Below are 18,080 nucleotides of genomic sequence, written 5' to 3'. Positions count from 1 at the left end.
GAGAGTTCAGACAATTGATTGACACAGTGTTAGCTACCTACCCCTAGAAATATGTTATAATGATAGGTCCTTGGGGCAGAGGGATGTTCTCATCAGTGAGTTCTCAGCAGGCAATCCTCAAATAAGCTGTTTTCAGGTAGATGATGTACCAGAAGAAGAGAAGGAAGACCTAGGAAAGAGTTCCCTAACACTTGGACTAAATCGCAGAATGCTGCCCCCAAAATCTCAACAAGGGCACACATTCTGTGCCAACAGCTTGTGTGTTCTCTGGCATCAGTGAACTATTTCCAATTGACATGGTTGTATATCTATTTACCGAATTAAATAATGTGGATGGAGACCAGTGCTTGGAGGCAGCATGGCCTTGTGTTCTGAAGCCTGACGGGCTCAGACTCATGTTGGAAAAGGACTATAAGCACTTTAACTTGAGTACTTTATAGACACTTTTTATTCTCATTCTGGAGTTTCAACTCTATTTCCAAGCTAATCTGTTTTATTACTATTTCAATTCTGCAACAACACTTAAAATATCTGTATCTAGGTACCATGTACCTTAGATGGCACCGAGCGCCGATTACAAACTTTTCACTGGGCTCATTCAAGTGCACATGATAATAAAGGCTATTCATTCATTCTTATATCAACTGTTGCTTCCTAAACTCAATAAATTATCAGAAAATTGGTTCAAGGCATCAATTGCCTATATGAGGTAGCTGAGATTGCAATTTCCCTAAAATTAACACTGTTAACAACTGAGTGAACAATGGGTGTCTAATCCCACATGCTGAGCATTAAGAACAGAGTGTACAGTGGGCGACTGCAAATTCAAACTCAGAATGCTCAGGCTTTCCTACCCCAATTTTCTTGTCCTTCCATTCCACCGTCTCCTGGAGGTCAGAGATCTCTTGAGTGGAGGAAATCAGCTTCTGGTTCAACCCTTTGATCTCCTAACACCAGTCCCGATCCAAGGAAGATGAAGGGTGGCAAAGGGGATAAAGCAAGAGAGGGAGAAAGAGAACAAGTAAAAGGAAACTGGAAAGAGCAAAGATTAGTAAAAGTAGCATTAAAAAAAGGTAGACAAGAGAAGCCCTTTGTATGCATTTACATTGAAACATTGTCTCAGATCAGTTAAAACATCCTTAGCTATTGCATATAATTCAGCATAATCTTTGTATGGCAGGAATATAATGATGAAGTCCACCTTCTAAACCTTACTATAATACACTGACCTGACCTTAGGTTGGGTGAATAGATGTGGAATAACAATTGATTCCAGTACCTTTGGGGCCGAGTCTAGACTGTGTTGCACTCAGTGGCCCAAACAGGCTGTCGATGCTCATGTGGCAAGAACGACTTTTCAGGTAAACATGAATCAGTGCAGTTGTTTAATCTGGAGAGGATAAGACTGGGGACACTGACATGGCGAGTGTGGTGGTAGCCTGGGAAAAGTCAGACTGAGGTGGTGTAAATCAAGCCTTTCAAGTCCGGTCACTGAGTCAGCATTTCGTCTAGCTGGTGCTCTGAGGGCTTATTAGCCATGCATATCTCCAAGCAAACAGCCTTCATCTTTCAACCTGATGCCATTAGATGATCTCGGCCCGTCCTTGCACAATTCACAATCTTTCTAACAAACATTGAGTAACCACTAATAACATCCCTTCCATTAACCATGAGCAAGCAGTTTACAAAGGAAGATTGATGGACCCAAAAGGTTGGCTTTGGAAACGCAGTGGCTCTTTTCCACATCACAGGCCTCAAAGAGGTGATATCCTTTGGCCCTGACAACACCCAACATCTTATTGCCGAATGGGCGTGCATGGTTAATCATATGACATGAACAATAGCATTACACTTACCGTTAACATCTCTTCCCTCTCTTTAAGAGTCTCCTTCATTGTCTCAAATTGATGCTGCAGGATGCTGTAGGCATGTTTCTGTCTGTCCAATTCCTAGCAACAGAGAGTCAGAGATTTAAATTCCAACTCCCAGGTAGTCAAACGATGCACTATCTACAATACAGGTTGCATCTTTGTCCAGGGCCTTCTAGATGGCGGTGGTAGTGGGATTGTAAGGTGCCACGTAAGGATTTCAATGCAGTGCATCTTGTAGATAGCAAACACTGCTGCTACTGAGCAGGTTTGTTGGAGTGATTGCATGTTTGTGGATGTTGGGCCAAGCATCCTGGATGGTGTCAAGCTTCTTGAGTGTTAATTGAGCTGCATTCATCCAGGCAAGTGGACAGTATTCCATCGATTCCTGCCTTTGGCTTGTGGACAAACTTTGGAGAGTCAGGAGAGGAATTACTCACTAGGGAGGCAAAGTGAGGAAGGCTAATATTTCTAGCCTCTGACCTGCTCTCGTAGCCACTCTATTTCTGTGACTAGCCCAGTTCAGTCAGTGTTCAGTGGTGACTCAATTGATGTTAATCTGTGATGGTAACACCATTGAAATCAAGGGGCAGTGGTTACACTGTCTCCTTATGGAGATGGTCAGTGTCTGGCCTTGTGTTATTTGCCATTTTTCAGCTCAAGCCTGAATATTGTCCAGCTGTTGCTACATTTGAACATGGATTCAGTCACTAAGGAGTTGCAGATGGTGCTGAACATTTTTCAGCCATCAGCAAACATCTTCAATTCTGAATATATGTTGGAGGGCAAGTCATTGATGAAGCAGCTGAAGATGGTTGGGCCTAGGACACTATCCTGAGGAACTCCAGCAATGGAAAGATTAGATTAGATTAGATTCCCTACAGAGTGGAAACAGGCCCTTAGCCCAATAAGTCCACACCGACCATCTGAAGAATAACCCACCCAGACCTATTTCCCTCTGACTAATGCAGCTAACACTATGGGCAATTTAGCATGGCCAATTCACCTGACCTGCACATCTTTGGACTGTGAGAGGAAACTGGAGCACCTGGAGGAAACCCACGCAGACATGGGGAGAACGTGCAAACTCCACACAGACAGTCACCCAAGGCTGGAATCGAACCTGGGACCCTGGTGCTGCGAGGCAGCAGTGCTAACCACTGAGCCACAGTTGTGAAACTTGAAAGGGTTCAGAAAAGATTTACAAGGGTGTTGCCAGGGTTGGAGGATTTGAGTTATAGGGAGAGGCTGAATAGGCTGGGGCTGTTTTCCCTGGAGCGTCGGAGGCTGAGGGGTGACCTTATAGAGGTTTATAAAATCATGAGGGGCATGGATAAGATAAATAGACAAAGTCTCTTCCCTGGGGTGGGGGAGTCCAGAACTAGAGGGCACAGGTTTAGAGTGAGAGGGGAAAACATAAAAGAGATTTAAGGGGCAACGTTTTCACGCAGAGGGTGGTGCGTGTATGGAATGAGCTGCCAGTGGAAGTGATGGAGGCTGGTACAATTGCAACATTTAAAAGGCATCTAGATGGGTATATGAACAGGAAAGGTTTGGAGGGATATGGGCCGGGTGCTGGCAAGTGGGACTAGATTGGGTTGGGATATCTGTTGGCATAGACAAGTTGGACCAAAGGGTCTGTTTCCATGCTGTACATCTCTATGACTATATCATGGAACAGAGGTGACTTACCTCCAATAAACACAGCCATCTTTCTTCAGAATGTGCTATAATGTGAACTTTGCAGCACCCCCATGCACAACACTGGGGATGATAAATGTCTAACCAGCAGAAAAAAACATGACCATGAAGTCTAACAAGCATCACCTGCTCTCAGTCAACTCTGGAGTTGTTCTGTTTAACTCTTAAAGTGTTTGAATTGAGATCACTTCTCATTCTTTTCAATCTGTCTAATCTTTTTTCAGAGGACAATTCACCCAAGGGCAACTCAGGATGGACAATAAATGCTGGCCAGCCAGCGACGCCCACACCCCACAAATGGATAAAACAAAATGCCACCAACTCAGGAATTAGTCTGCTACTCACTTAGTTCAAACTGCAGATTGCCATCAGTTAAATGTTAAACCCTCTGAGGCAGTTCAAAGTAGGTGCTACTTTACCAAGGCAGCTACTAATTACACTAACCCAGGGAACTCAGAGAATGGTTAAAAACTAAAGTCCTGTAGGTGAAACTGTGAAATTTCTTCATCCAGCATGTGCCCAGGAAACCATCATTACTGACACTGTTAGAACCTAGCAAAATATTTGATTATAAAGGAAATTAAACTAAGAAAATAAAGAAACTGATGTCTCCTTAGTGAAGCAATCTGATTAACTGTAGTATCTAGTGACTAGTATCTAACCACTTAAATCTGGAGATTTCTTTCTTCTCCAACATCTGCTTTAAAATATCCTATATCCATCCTAAGCCTTTTTTCACTTGCAACTTTTGTAGAATGTACATTGTCCATGTAATGTTCCTTTGGTCCCTGTTACATATCTTGCCCTAATCTTAGACAAAGGGATCTCCATGTCAACAGTGTCAAGAAGCACCTGTTTCAGTGGCTCATGTGCACTTCATCATTCCTAATAATTTCCTCCTCCTCCAATCCACATGGCACCATACCCCCATCTGTCGCTGCCTCAAGCCAAGGGGTGACATTTCCAATTTTCTCCCACAAGGAGTATCACAAATCCTCCTGTATTGCAAAATCAATCACCATGATTTACATACAAAGCGCCACTAAAAATGATTAACATCTTATTATTGGGATCACCCAAGCTGAGAACTTCAGTATACACTCGCCAGGACCTTATCATTAAGTCTGTAAGTCCAGCTCTGATTGAGATTACTTCTCATATTCTTCACAATTAGTACATGCATCAGGCTGTATTTCTTGAGTTATACGTACTACCTGTCTGTCCAAATTATAGAATTCATGGAAATGCAAAGTATATGGTGTTTTATCACCAAATTCATCTCCCAAGTTCTCAAGAGTTCAGGAATTCATAAGTCACATCCATTATTTATGAAGAGTTCACCTTTATAGTCTGATTCCCATGTTGTATGTTGAAAGTTTTCTCATCATGTCCATTAACTTTTCCAAATGCTTTATATTTCCTGTGTTCTCTCTAACAGAGAGATAGTGATGTAATGGCAGAATAATTACCTTGAATGTAAGGCCCTGTCTACTCACTGTGAGAGTTTAGTCTGCTGCCACTGGTTCAGATTACCCTTGAAACCCAACACTAGCCCCACTCACCTTAGTCTTCTCCTCATGCATCCTGTGTGTCTCTGCTAACTGTTCCTCCAGCTCCAGCAAACTTTCCCTTAGCGTGTCTACCTGGTACATGAGGTTGGTTTTCTCATTGTCCAGCTGTGCATTCGATACCATTGCCTTTTTGTACTTCTCTTCTACTTCGGCCAGCGAGTCCTAGATCAGAAGAAAGGCAATCATAGGAACACAAACACTGACATTGCAAGACCAAAATTGAATGGACTAACACAACAGGTAGGAAGAGGCTGAATCCGTCTGCAGCCAAGACAGAGTCTACCCCAAACAAAATTCCCAGCCTTTAGTACCAGGAAATGTTAACCTGGCCATTTGGGATTTGAATTGGGCAGAGTTTGACCAATCGACCAGGCCTCCATGCCGATGCGTGATCCACTTCACCTGCAGCAAGGACATTTGTGCATCAATACTCACCCCTTCCACATCCCTTCAGTTGATAGTTTCCAACTCCTCACAATCCCTCAGTTCATAATTTTACCTCTGATTCCTTGGTTGGTAGATTCCACACAGCTCCCTGCAAGCTTTGAAAGAAAGAGTCCAACAGTCCCCCCAACCTCCAATCCCTCCACTGGTGGATTCCCCACCCAACTCCTCAGTTCATATTTTCTACCTAGTGCCCCAGTTCTAATCCAGCTCAGCCAACCCAATTGTCAGATTGTCCAACCTCACAGTATTACTATGGACACTGTGTAATATATAATTTTAATATCACTTACTGTAAGTTTGAATTGTCGAGTCAGTAATATGTGGGATTTCTGTGAATCTGAAGTTAATTCATTTGTATTATTTTTATAGCCACCATGATTTATTTTAAAACAGTTTCTTGAGGCCTAGCTTTTTGTGCACAACATTTTGTTTACCTTAGACTATTTTGTGAGCCTCCTCAAGGTAAATAATGGAGCCCAAAGTATTTGGGGATTTGTAGAATTTGATTTTTATAAGCTTAAGGTAAACACCCATAGCTCAGAGGGAGAGATTTTGTTTTCACTTTTACTTTGAGATTTGAGTAGTCCTGTGAAGACCTAGGATGAAGACATATTAAGTGATTTAAACGTACAGAGGTGTTAGACCATAAGATAAGGTCTAGGCCTTTCACCCCTCAAGCTTGCTGTTCCATTCAATAGAATCATGGCTAATCTGACATTCTTTATGTCCACTTTCCTGCCCTTTCCCCATACCTCTTGATTCCTCTACTGATCAAGAATCTACCTATCTATCTCAGCCTTAAATATACGCAATGAATCTACCCCACAGCTTTCTGTGGCAAGGAGTTCCAAAGACTCATAATTCAGAAATGAAATCCTCCACATCTCAGTCTCAAATTGGCATCCCTTTATTCTGACACTATACTCTCTGGTCCTAGATTCATGGGAGCATGAGGAGAAACATCATCTCAACATCTACTCTGTAAAACCCCTTAACAGTTCTATATCACTTCTCATACTTCTAAATACCAGTAAGTAGAGTCCCAACTTGTTCAATCTTTGCTCATAAGACAGTCTGTCAATACAAGGGATCATCTTAGTGAACCTTCTCTGAACTGCCTCCGATGAAATAATATCTTTCCTGCTCACATAACTCCAGATGTGGTCTCACCAGCAATTTGTATACTTGGAGCAATGTTTTCTTATCCATATACTTCAACCCCCTTGAAATAAGGGCCAACATTCCGTTCACATTCCTGATTACCTGATGGACATACATCCCAGCTTTCTGTGTTTCTTTATTTCCATCCTGCCCATCTGCCAATTTTCTATCCATGCTAATATTATGCCTTCCCCGGACTTTTATGATTTAATCTTTTGTGAGGTAATTCGGTGAATGCCTCCTAGAAGTCCAAATGCAACACGTCTACTTGTTCAGCTCTATCCACTCAGGTTGAGATTTCTTCAAAAACCTCTATTAAATTACTCGGACACAATTTCTCTTTCATGAAGCCACGCCACCTCTGCTTGATTAGATTATGAGTTTCCAAATGTGCTATTACTTTCATAATAATTGATTCCAACATTAGAGACAGGAACACTGGTGTGAGATATGCACTACAGGTTTAACATGTTTTTGAATATGTGTTATAAGTAGATAATTTAGTTTTTTGTATTTTATTGTTATTGCATGTTTATGTTTCTGCGAGTGGCCATTTTGATAAAACTAAAACAAATCAAAGTATGATCTATCAAGCCAGATTTCAAACTGGGATCTGACTTGCTCAGAAATAATACCATTTGGAATCATAATAGTATGCAGGGCGAACTAAGGGGTAGTTAGACTGTTACACAGATGGTGCAAGTAGAAATAATTTCAGTACAGGCCATGGAAGAAGAAATTCCAATCTGGAAGTAGACCCTTCACCAAAAATTCTGCTTGGCATCGGCAGAAAGAAAAGAATAGTGTTGCAGTTCCGAAGTTTTTTATTCATTCAGGGAATGTGGGTGTCGCTGGTTGGGCCAGCCCTTGAGATGGTGGTAGTGATCTACCAGCTTGAACTGCTGCAGTCCATTGGCAAGAATGCATCCTCAAAGTCATTAAAAAGGTCATTCCAGGAATTTGATCCAGCAAAGAAATTATGAAATATTTCCAAGTCAGAATCTTAACTTCTAGATTGGTTAGTTATTGAGAGTTTGGAAAGTACTATTTAAGAAGCCTTGGTAAACTCTGTCATGTATTCAGTAGATAGTACACATTGCTACTGATCTGTACCAGTGATGGAGTAAGTAAATCTTTGTGTATGTGGTGCCAGCCAAGTGGTCTATTTTGCCCTGGATGGTGTCAAGTTTCTTGAGTATTGCTAGAGCTGCACTCATCCAGGCAACTTGAAATATTGCATTTTTCGGTTCTCCTGCTTCTTTTAATGCTGCCTGACCTGCTGTGCTTTTCCAGCACCATACTCTCGACTCTGATCTCCAGCATCTGCAGTCCTCACTTTCTGCAAGTATTCCATATAATCCTGACTCGTTGATGGTGGACAGCTTTGGGGAGTCAGATAGTGAGTTCGTTGTCACCAATCACTTGCTAACAAGTGTGATTGTCCACCTAGGAAATTCCGTGCCCCTGGTTATGGGTTCTGTGGGTCATGGGTTTGGTTGATGAGACCAAATCCAGAGCTGCTTCTCTGACCACACATTTGGCAGGTGTTTCCAGGGCGTGGAATTGGTCCTTAGTCTCGAGATCACTGGCATTCCTTTCTCTGGTTCCTTTTCCATCTTTCCTCTTGCCAACAGGTGTTCTCACACAATCGTATTCCTTCGTACAGGCATTTCCTCCAAGTCAGTTTCTTCTGGTCGAGGGTGTCCCATGTAGTGACATCTATGTTGCATTTCTTGAGTGAAGTCTTTAGGGAGCCTTTGAAAGTTTGTCCTCCTCTCATTCGAGTTCCCTCCTTGAGGTGGATGAAGAAGATTTGCTTTGGTAATCAGAACTCAGGCATCCTAAACAGAATTCGGAGATGCCGGTGTTGGACTGGGGTGTACAAAGTTAAAAATCACACAACACCAGGTTATAGTCCAACAGGTTTGTCCAAGCTAGTGTGCTTCCAATTAAACCTGTTGGACTATAACCTGGTGTTGTGTGATTTTTAACATCCTAAACAGAGTTAGTTTAAGATGCTGGCCCTGATCTTGGTGCCGTTAACTGCTTCAAGGATGCTGATGTTGTATGTTTGTTTTCCCTGCTGTTGTGGAGAATCTATCTTAAACAATGTTGATGGTACTCCTCCTGGGTCTTGAAGTGATACCTGTATGTAGTCCAAGTTTCATAGCCACATAGAAGAGTCAGAAGGATGACTGCTTTGTACAGAAGGATCTTGGTATCACAGCATGGATGTCACAGTCATCCTTAGGTATTCGAAGGTGGCGCTCACACGTGGTGACTTATTTTCTTCAGGATTCCAAGCCTCTAACCTGTTCTTATAGCCACTCTATTTTTATGGCTTGTACAGTTCAAATTCTCTTCAATGATAATCCCCAGGATGTTGATAACAGATGATTCAGCGATCATGACACCTTCCATCACTTTACTGATGATCAGGAGTAGACTGATGAGGCAGTAATTAGCCAGTTTTGATTTCTTATGCTTTTCTGTGTGTAGGACATACCCGGACCTGTGTTGTAGTGGAAAACTTTGAGACTGTAATACACCTGAAAATGTGTTGCTGGAAAAGCGCAGCAGGTCAGGCAGCATCCAAGGAACAGGAGAATCAACGTTTCGGGCATAAGCCCTTCTTCAGGAATGAGGAAAGTGTGTCCAGCAGGCTAAGATAAAAGGTAGGGAGGAGGGACTTTGGAAATGCGATAGGTGGAGGGAGGTCAAGGTGAGGGTGATAGGCCGGAGTGGGGTGGGGGCGGAGAGGTCAGGAAGATGACTGCAGGTTAGGAAGGCGGTGCTGAGTTCGAGGGATTTGACTGAGACAAGGTGGGGGGAGGGGAAATGAAGAAACTGGAGAAATCTGAGTTCAATACACCTGTAATACACCTACAACATGGGTCATTGTTTTCAGTAAGAAAGCTACACATTGCACATGTTCAGGGTTCCACTCTCAGCTCTGCACGTTTTCACTCATCAGAAACAAGTACAACTTTGGAAGGAAGAGACTGTAATTGGCTGAGAGGGGAAAAATGGAATAATATCAGTCATGGAGTCGCAGAGACGGTGTAGGGGACAAGATTACAGAACAGTTGTGGAGCCTGTCACAGTCAAACCAGGACGTCTGATGTCTGGCCAACAAGGCAATCAAAATACAAGATGGCTTCAAGAGGCTAGTCAACCAGGATTCATTGTGAAATAATCAGGATGATTGGAGAATGTGAATGTGTGGGAGAGGGAGGGAATGTTGAAACAATGGGAGAAAATGCAAGCAGAGGAACTGAAAGCAAGAGAGAAGAGAGAAAAAACAAAGAATTATAAAACATGTTTCCAGGTGAAGGCTGGTGAGAACACTGGAAGAACTAGTTTAAGTTTAGCTTCTGCCAGAGTAACTAAAACCTTGAATAGGTTCAGTGCAATCCATGCTGTTAATAACAGACGTGTCAGGGGGAAATATGGGCCCCTGCTGGTTAATACCAAGATGATGCACAGGCAGCTCAGGCAAGGTCACTAGGGGGAGAAATTCACACTCATTCCCAAACTGGATACCTTCAACTCCTTCAGCCCTTCCATGTATTTTCCTTCTACATCCTGTATCTGATCCTTTAGCTCAAAGATTTCCTGGGAGAGAATCAAACAGCAATGTGAAATGAAAGAAAGAGGGAGGAAGGGAATGATATACAGAGAAACAGAGACAGAAATAAAGAAACAGGGAGATAAATGACAGAAAAGAAAAAAAGCGAGGAAGGTGAAGAAAAATATTTAGTCAGAAAGAGAAACTGAGCCATTAAAAAGAGTGGAAAGATGATAAGATAGAAAAGGTGATGTTAGACAGAGCTAGTGACAGAGGCAGACCCATAGTCAGTGATAGAGAGAGACTTTTTTTATTGTTAGTTATTCATGTGATGTGACCATCACTGGTCAAGCCAGTAGTGGTTTCCCATCCCTAGTTGCTCTTGAACTGAGTTCCATACTAGGTCATTTCAGAGGGCAGTTAAGAATAAATCACACTGCTGTGGGTTTGGAGCTTTATGTAGACCAAACTAGGTAAGGACAGCAGATTATAAGCTCAGTTTTTACAACCATTGATGAGTGGGTCATCATTCAACCTTTTCTTTTTAAATTCCCGATTGTTTCTTTGAATTCAAATTACAGCACCTGCCATGGTGAATTCTAAACCAAGATTCCTGGGACATTACCTGGGTTTCTGGATTTTAATCCAAAAACAATTCCAGTCTGCCATTATCTCCCCCACAGAGTAACAGACAGAAACATACCAATACAGTCATGATTTGGAGATGCCGGTATTGGACTGGGGTGTACAAAGTTAAAAATCACACAACACCAGGTTATAGTCCAACAGGTGGTTGTGGAATATAAGATTGTAAGATACAGAAAAGTCTCTCATCTTTTAGAATGACCATGTTGGTTTCAGTTCTTTCATATGTAAGAGACTTAACAGACCACCCAGGTCTTTTTCAATATATAATTTCAGTTACATAACACTGTAAATTTTTGCTATAAATTCTGTGCTGAAAATGTGTTGTTGGAAAAGCGCAGCAGGTCAGGCAGCATCCAGGGAACAGGAGAATCGACGTTTCGGGCATAAGCCCTTCTTCAGGAAGATTTTTTCCCGCTATAAATTCTGTGTCTTACAATCTTATACTCCACAACCACCTGATGATGGAGGAGCTGCACTCCGAAAGCTAGTGCTTCCAAATAAACCTGTTGATCTATAACCTGGTGTTGTGTGATTTTTAACTTTTTACCAACACAGCATAGCACAAAGACAGACCAAAATGGAGCAGAGCAGAGTGGACTGAAGGCATGGGGACGGTTGTTAGACTGGAGATTGATGTGGGCGGTCAGCAGCTTGCCAGCCCAGTTAGATAATGTGTGATAGCCCCTTAATCAGATCAACTGCAATGTAATGTTTATCTATAATCCATTTATCTGACTGTAATGATTTTCCTTTAAAATTTATTTCTTCATTTTTTAACTTTTACTGGTGAATTACTGTAAGGTAATGTAACTTCTTTTTCTTTATTTCTCTTCTTGTACCTAAGATCTGTACTGAGGCACTTTTGTACCTAAGAAGGTGCTGTGAGAGGTGACATTGTAAACTTTTCACTGGACTTCTGTACTTGAGTAAACATGACAATAAATCTAATTCTAAAAAGTGTGACTGGACTGGAGCCAGAATGTGAAGAGAACTGTGATTGCATCAGAGCTTCCGGGGAACCAGAACTGAGGTATAGTGTGAGGGGTCTGGACTTTGCCAGAATATGAGGACTAGGACCAAGCCAGAGCAGGAAGAGTTAAACAAATATAGAATGTAAGCTGGAGATAGGAAAAGAGATACGTGAAGAGAGGAATTGAGGAAGAGATGGAAGGAGACAAAAATCTGAAAACCCAATGGGAGTGAGACAAAAAAAAAAGATGTTGGGAGTCACAGAGTGAGGCAAAAAGAGAAGAGAGGTGGTTAGAATCAGACCAATACAAAACACAGAAAAATCAAGAGAGGGAAAGACAACAAGGCTTCATGGGTAAGAAGACAGAGTCGGGGGCTAAGGAGGAGCAGACAATCAAACTAAATCTGGGGAAAATGAAGACAGAGGGAATAGAGAGAGACGAACAAGCAGACACAGACATAAAGTAAGAGACAGAAATAGAGAAACACTGAAAGAGACAGCCCTGTGAGGAAATCAGAATGGTGCAAGATAAATTTTACCCACACACATCTCTTGTCCAAGCTCCATGAGCAATGTGAGTAGACAAAAACTCAACTTTACTAGCCTGGTATGTGAAATGTCCACATTAGGATCACAATCTTTGAAATTACATCGCCTCATACCTTGATCTCTCGAATTGATCCTTCAGTGTCCATTGAGGTGGTGGTCTCTCCACTGCCTCTCCTTGATGAAGTGCCTCCCAAGGAGGCAAGGGTAGCAGCAGAGAGGCTTGAAGCTGCCCGGGAACTCTGAAACAGAAAATATGCTAATCAGCCACAAAGCGATCATGGCTATGGTTGGACACTGAGTCCATGTCCATTAGAGTTTTGAAAAATCTGAGACAATTTAATTGAAACACACAAGATTCTGAGGGGACTTTGCTAAGTTTGATATTGAAAGGATGTGTCCCAGTATATGTGAGACTAAGGTGAAAATGAGGAGAAATCTTTTCTGCACGCGGACCATAATTTGTGGAACTCTCTTCCCCAGAGAATGTTGTGGATGAAAATCACCGAATATTTCTTTAAAGCAAAAATAGATAGAATCTTGACTAACAATAGAGTCAAAAGGTTATCGGGTAGGCGGGAAGGTAGGTTGAGGGCTAAATCAGATCATCCAGTGTTTAGCAATGTTGCATCACAGCGTCAGGGACCTGGGTTCGATTCCAGCCTGTATACATGTTCACCCCATGTCAATGTGGGATTCTGTTGGGTGCTCTGATTTCCTCCCACCATCCAAGGATATGCAGCTTAGGTGGATTGGCCTAGCTAACCTGTCCACTGTGATTAGGGATGTGCAGGGTAGGTGGCTTAGCCATGGTAAACGAGGCATTATGGGGAAAGGGTAGAGGAGCAGATCTGGGCAGGATGTTCCCAGGGCCTTTCCTCGGCTTGTTAACATTCACTGCCAACCCACCCAGATCTTGTGGCTCCTGAACTTTGGTTTTCAGCAACTATCGACAACATGCACAGGAACAATTGGAGAGGCCCAACCAGAATCAATCTATTGGGATAGCAAATCAATGTTGAATATAATATGTAGGCACAATGTACATTAAAGATGGAAGCTGGAGATAAATGGTCATTCATAACCCGTGATCATCACTCACTGTCTCTATCCCTGCACTTAATCAGCCATTCTAACCACAGTGGTAGATAAACTATAGGAAGCATAGAACGTAGAACAGTACAACACAGTACAGGCCCTTTGGCCCTCGATGTTGTGCTGACCTTTTATCCTATACTAAGATCAAACTAACCTGCATACCCTTCATTTTACTATCATCCATGTGCCTTTCCAAGAATCTTTTAAATGTCCCTAATGTATTTGACTCTACTACCACTGCTGGCAGTGCATTCCATGTACCCACAACTCTCTGTGTAAAGAACTTACCTCTGACATCTCCCGTAAACCTTCCTCCAATCACCTTAAAATTACACACCATTGTGAGCAAAATTAGGGCGCATGGTATTGGGGGCAAAGTACTAACTTGGATTGAAAGTTGGTTGGCTGATTGGAAACAAATGAATAATAAACGGCTCCATTTCGGAATGGCAGGCAGTGACCAGTGGGGTACCGCAGGGATCAGTACTGGGACCACAGCTTTTTACAATATATGTTAATGATATAGAAGATGGTATTAGTAATAACATTAGCAAATTTGCTGATGATACTAAGCTGGTTGGCAGGGTGAAATGTGATGAGGATGTTAGGAGATTACAGGGTGACCTGGACAAGTTAGGTGAGTGGTCAGATGCATGGCAGATGCAGTTTAATGTGGATAAATGTATGGTTATCCACTTTGGTGGCAAGAACAGGAAGGCAGATTACTACCTAAATGGAATCAATTTAGGTAAAGGGCAGTACAGAGAGATCTGGGTGTTCTTGTACAGCAGTCAATGAAGGTAAGCATGCAGGTGCAGCAGGTAGTGAAGAAGGCCAATAGCATGCTGGCCTTCATAACAAGAGGGATTGAGTATAGAAGCAAAGAGGTTCTTCTGCAGCTGTACTGGGCCCTGGTGAGACCACACCTGGAGTACTGTGTGCAGTTCTGGTCTCCAAATTTGAGGAAAGACATTCTGGCAATTGAGGGAGTGCAGCGTAGGTTCACGAGGTCAATTTCTGGAATGGCGGGATTACCTTACACTGAAAGACTGGAGCGACTGGGCTTGAATATCCTTGAGTTTAGAAGACTGAGAGGGTATCTGATTGAGACATATAAGATTATTAAAGGATTGGACACTCTGGAGGCAGGAAACATGTTTCCGCTGATGGGTGAGTGCCAAACCAGAGGACACAGCTTAAAAATACGGGATAGACCATTTAGGACAGAGATGAGGAGAAACTTCTTCACCCAGAGAGTGGTGGCTGTGTGGAATGCTCTGCCCCAGAGGGCAGTGGAGGCCCAGTCTCTGGATTCATTTAAGAAAGAGTTGGATAGAGCTCTCAAGGATTGTGGAATCAAGGGTTATGGAGATAAGGCAGGAACAGGATACTGATTAAGGATGATCAGCCATGATCATATTGAATGGTGGTGCAGGCTCGAAGGGCAGAATGGCCTACTCCTGCACCTATTGTCTATTGTCTATTGCCATCTCCACCCTGGGAAAAAGTCTCTGGCTATCCACTCTAGCTATGCCTCTTATCAACTTGTACACCTCTAACAAGTCACCTCACTTCTTTCTTTGCTCCAATGATAAAAGCCCTAGCTCCCTCAACCTTTCTTCACAAGACATGCCCTCCAGTCCAGGCAGCATTCTGGTAAATCTCCACTGCACCCTCTCAAACATTTCCACATCCTTCCTATAATATAGCGACCAGAACTGAACACAATATTCCAAGTATAGTATAACCAGGGCATTATACAGCAGCAGCATAACTTCATGGCTCTTAAACTCAATCCCCCCTGCTAATGAAAGCCAACACACCATACGCCTTCTTAACAACTCTATCAACTTGGGTGACAACTTTGAGGGATCTAGGGATGTGAACCCCAAGATCCCTCTATTCTTCCATACTGCCAAGAATCCTGCTTTTAACCCTGTATTCTGCATTCAAATTCGACCTTCCAAAGTGAATCACTTCATATTTTTCCAGGTTGAACTCCATCTGCCACTTCTCAGCCCAGTTCTGTATACTGTCAATGTCCCGTTGCAACCTACAACAGCCCTCCACACTATCCACAACTCCACCAACCTTTGTGTCATCAGCAAACTTACTAACCCACCCTTCCGCTTCTTCATCCAAGTCATTTATAAAAATCACAAAGAGAAGAGGTCCCAGAACAGATACCTGCGGAACACCGCTGGTCACCGAACTCCAGGCTAAATATTTTCCAGCTGCTACCGCTCTCTGTCTTCTATGGGCCAGCCATTTCTGTATCCAGACAGCCAAATTTCCCTGTATCCCATACCTCCTTACTTTCTGAATGAGCCTACCATGGGGAACCTTAATCAAATGCCTTGGTAAAATCCACATATACCACATCAACTGCTCCAGCTACATCAATGTGTTTTGTCACATCCTCAAAGAGTTCAATTAGGGTTGAGAGGCATGATCTACCCTTTGCAAAGCCATGCTATCAAGCTACGCTTTTCCAAATAATCATAAATCCTGTCTCTCAGAATCCTCTCCAATAATGTGCCCACTAGTGACATAAGACTGACTGGTCTGTAATTCCCAGGGTTGTCCCTATTCCCTTTCTTGAACAAGGGAAAAACATTTGTCACCCTCCAATCATCTGGTACTATTCCAGTCGACAGTGAGGACACAAAGATCATTGCCAAAGGCGCAGCAATCTTTGTATATCCCGTCTGGCCCAGGGGACTTATCTGTCCTCACATATTTCAAAATTTCTAGCAAATCCTCCTTCTTAACCTCCCCTACCTCCTCCGACTCCAGACACAAGTTCCCTCCACTAATCCTGATTGGCCCTAGCCTCACTCTGGCCATCCCCTTGTTCCTCACGTAAGTCTAGAATGCCTTGGGATTTTCCTTAATCCTACCCGCCGAGGCATTTTCATGCCCCGGTCTAGTTCTCCTCAGTCCTTCTTCAGTTCATTCCTGGCTCCCTTGTAACCCTCTAGAGTCTTGTCTGATCCTTGTTTCCTCAATCTTAAGTAATCTTCCTTCTTCCATCTTGACTAGATATTCCACATCTCTTGTCACCCAAGGTTCCTTCACCCTACATTCCTTCCTTGCCTCAGTGGGACAAACCTATCCAGCACTCACAGCAAGTGCTCCCCAAACAACCCCCACATTTCTGGCATGCATTTCCCTGAGAATATCCGTACCTAATTTATGCTCCACAGTTCCTGCCTAATAGCATTGTAATTCCCCTACCCCCAACTAAATACTTTCCAATTCCGTCTGCTCCTATACCTCTCCATGATTATAGTATAGGTTAGGGAGTTGTCATTACTATCACCAAAATACTCTCTTACCAAGAGATCTGATGCCCGACCTGCTTCGTTGCCAAGCACCAAATCCAATGTGGCCTCCCCTCTAGTCAGCCTATCTACGTTCTGAGGAGAAAGTGAGGACTGCAGATGCTTGAGATCAGAGTTTAAAAATGTGTTACTGGAAAAGCGCAGCAGGTCAGGCAGCATCAAAGGAACAGGAGAATCGACGTTTCGGGCATAAGCCCTTCTACATTCTGATTCTGGATTAGTGGTGCTGAAAGAGCACAGCAGTTCAGGCAGCATCTAAGGTGCAGCGAAATCGACGTTTTGGGCAAAAGCCCGTCATCAGGAATAAAGGCAGTGAGCCTGAAGCGTGGAGAGATAAGCTAGAGGAGGGTGGGGGTGGGGAGAAAGTAGCATAGAGTACAATGGGTGAGTGGGGGAGGGGATGAAGGTGACAGGTCAGGGAGGAGAGGATGGAGTGGATAGGTGGAAAAGGAGATAGGCAGGTAGTACAAGTCCGGACAAGTCATGGGGAAAGTGCTGAGCTGGAAGTTTGGAACTAGGGTGAGGTGGGGGAAGAGGAAATGAGGAAACTGTTGAAGTCCACATTGATGCCCTGGGGTTGAAGTGTTCCGAGGCGGAAGATGAGGCGTTATTCCTCCAGCCATCTGGTGGTGAGGGAGCGGCGGTGAAGGAGCCTGATCTGCAGCCCATCGCATCCACAATATGGATGCGATGGGCTGAATGCGCATGAGAGTTCAGACCCAGCACCCGAGGGAAAGCATAACAGATAACTTGTCATCCAGCTGTCCGGAGTATTCCAGTGTTATCAAGCAGCCTACCAATCCCAACACCTGGAATTGCAAGTGATCTGTGGGGAGACTCTGATTGTAAGTGAATGCTTCTAATGTCTAGGAGATGGCAGGCACACAAGAGTAATCTTTACTTTGTTAGTTACTTATGGGGAGATTCTTACCTTCTCTGTAAAATCCTTCTCCAGCCTTTCTTCCACCTATAAAGGAAATAGAGAAAGAGAAAGTAGTATTCCTTCCTCATATGCCAAGTCTCCATGGATAACCCAACAAGGATCAGTGCACTTGGAATTGTATCCAGCGAGAGTCAGTAGTTAGTGGTTGACATCAACCAGTTAGAATTAGTTGCCATGAGAAAATAAACCAGTGTCGATCACTATCCAATAGAACA

General features: G+C 43.1%; 1 protein-coding gene across 23 annotated transcripts in view; it reads right to left on the bottom strand.

Moving 5' to 3' along the window:
- LOC122551917 (leucine-rich repeat flightless-interacting protein 2-like) overlaps nucleotides 1-18,080 on the bottom strand; it is a 138,935-nt gene that overhangs the window by 39,662 nt on the left and 81,193 nt on the right. For 18 of the 23 annotated variants that reach the window (XM_087988923.1, XM_087988924.1, XM_087988925.1 and 15 more), the window contains 6 exons: nucleotides 17,854-17,889; nucleotides 12,597-12,722; nucleotides 10,292-10,363; nucleotides 5,132-5,302; nucleotides 1,857-1,949; nucleotides 855-947 (listed from right to left, as the gene is read on the bottom strand). In XM_087988923.1, the coding sequence (XP_087845049.1) occupies nucleotides 855-947; nucleotides 1,857-1,949; nucleotides 5,132-5,302; nucleotides 10,292-10,363; nucleotides 12,597-12,722; nucleotides 17,854-17,889 (591 nt within the window). The remainder of the gene's footprint in view (nucleotides 1-854; nucleotides 948-1,856; nucleotides 1,950-5,131; nucleotides 5,303-10,291; nucleotides 10,364-12,596; nucleotides 12,723-17,853; nucleotides 17,890-18,080) is intronic. The other 5 variants (XM_087988909.1, XM_087988915.1, XM_087988908.1 and 2 more) reach the window with 3 other exon arrangements.

The sequence above is a fragment of the Chiloscyllium plagiosum genome, unplaced genomic scaffold (genome assembly GCF_037043375.1).
Source record: "Chiloscyllium plagiosum isolate Xiang-an unplaced genomic scaffold, Cpla_swu_hap1 HiC_scaffold_7, whole genome shotgun sequence".
NCBI classification, from domain to species: domain Eukaryota; kingdom Metazoa; phylum Chordata; class Chondrichthyes; order Orectolobiformes; family Hemiscylliidae; genus Chiloscyllium; species Chiloscyllium plagiosum.
Note: the sequence above shows the minus strand (reverse complement) of the source record. Positions and strands in the feature narration are given on the sequence as shown.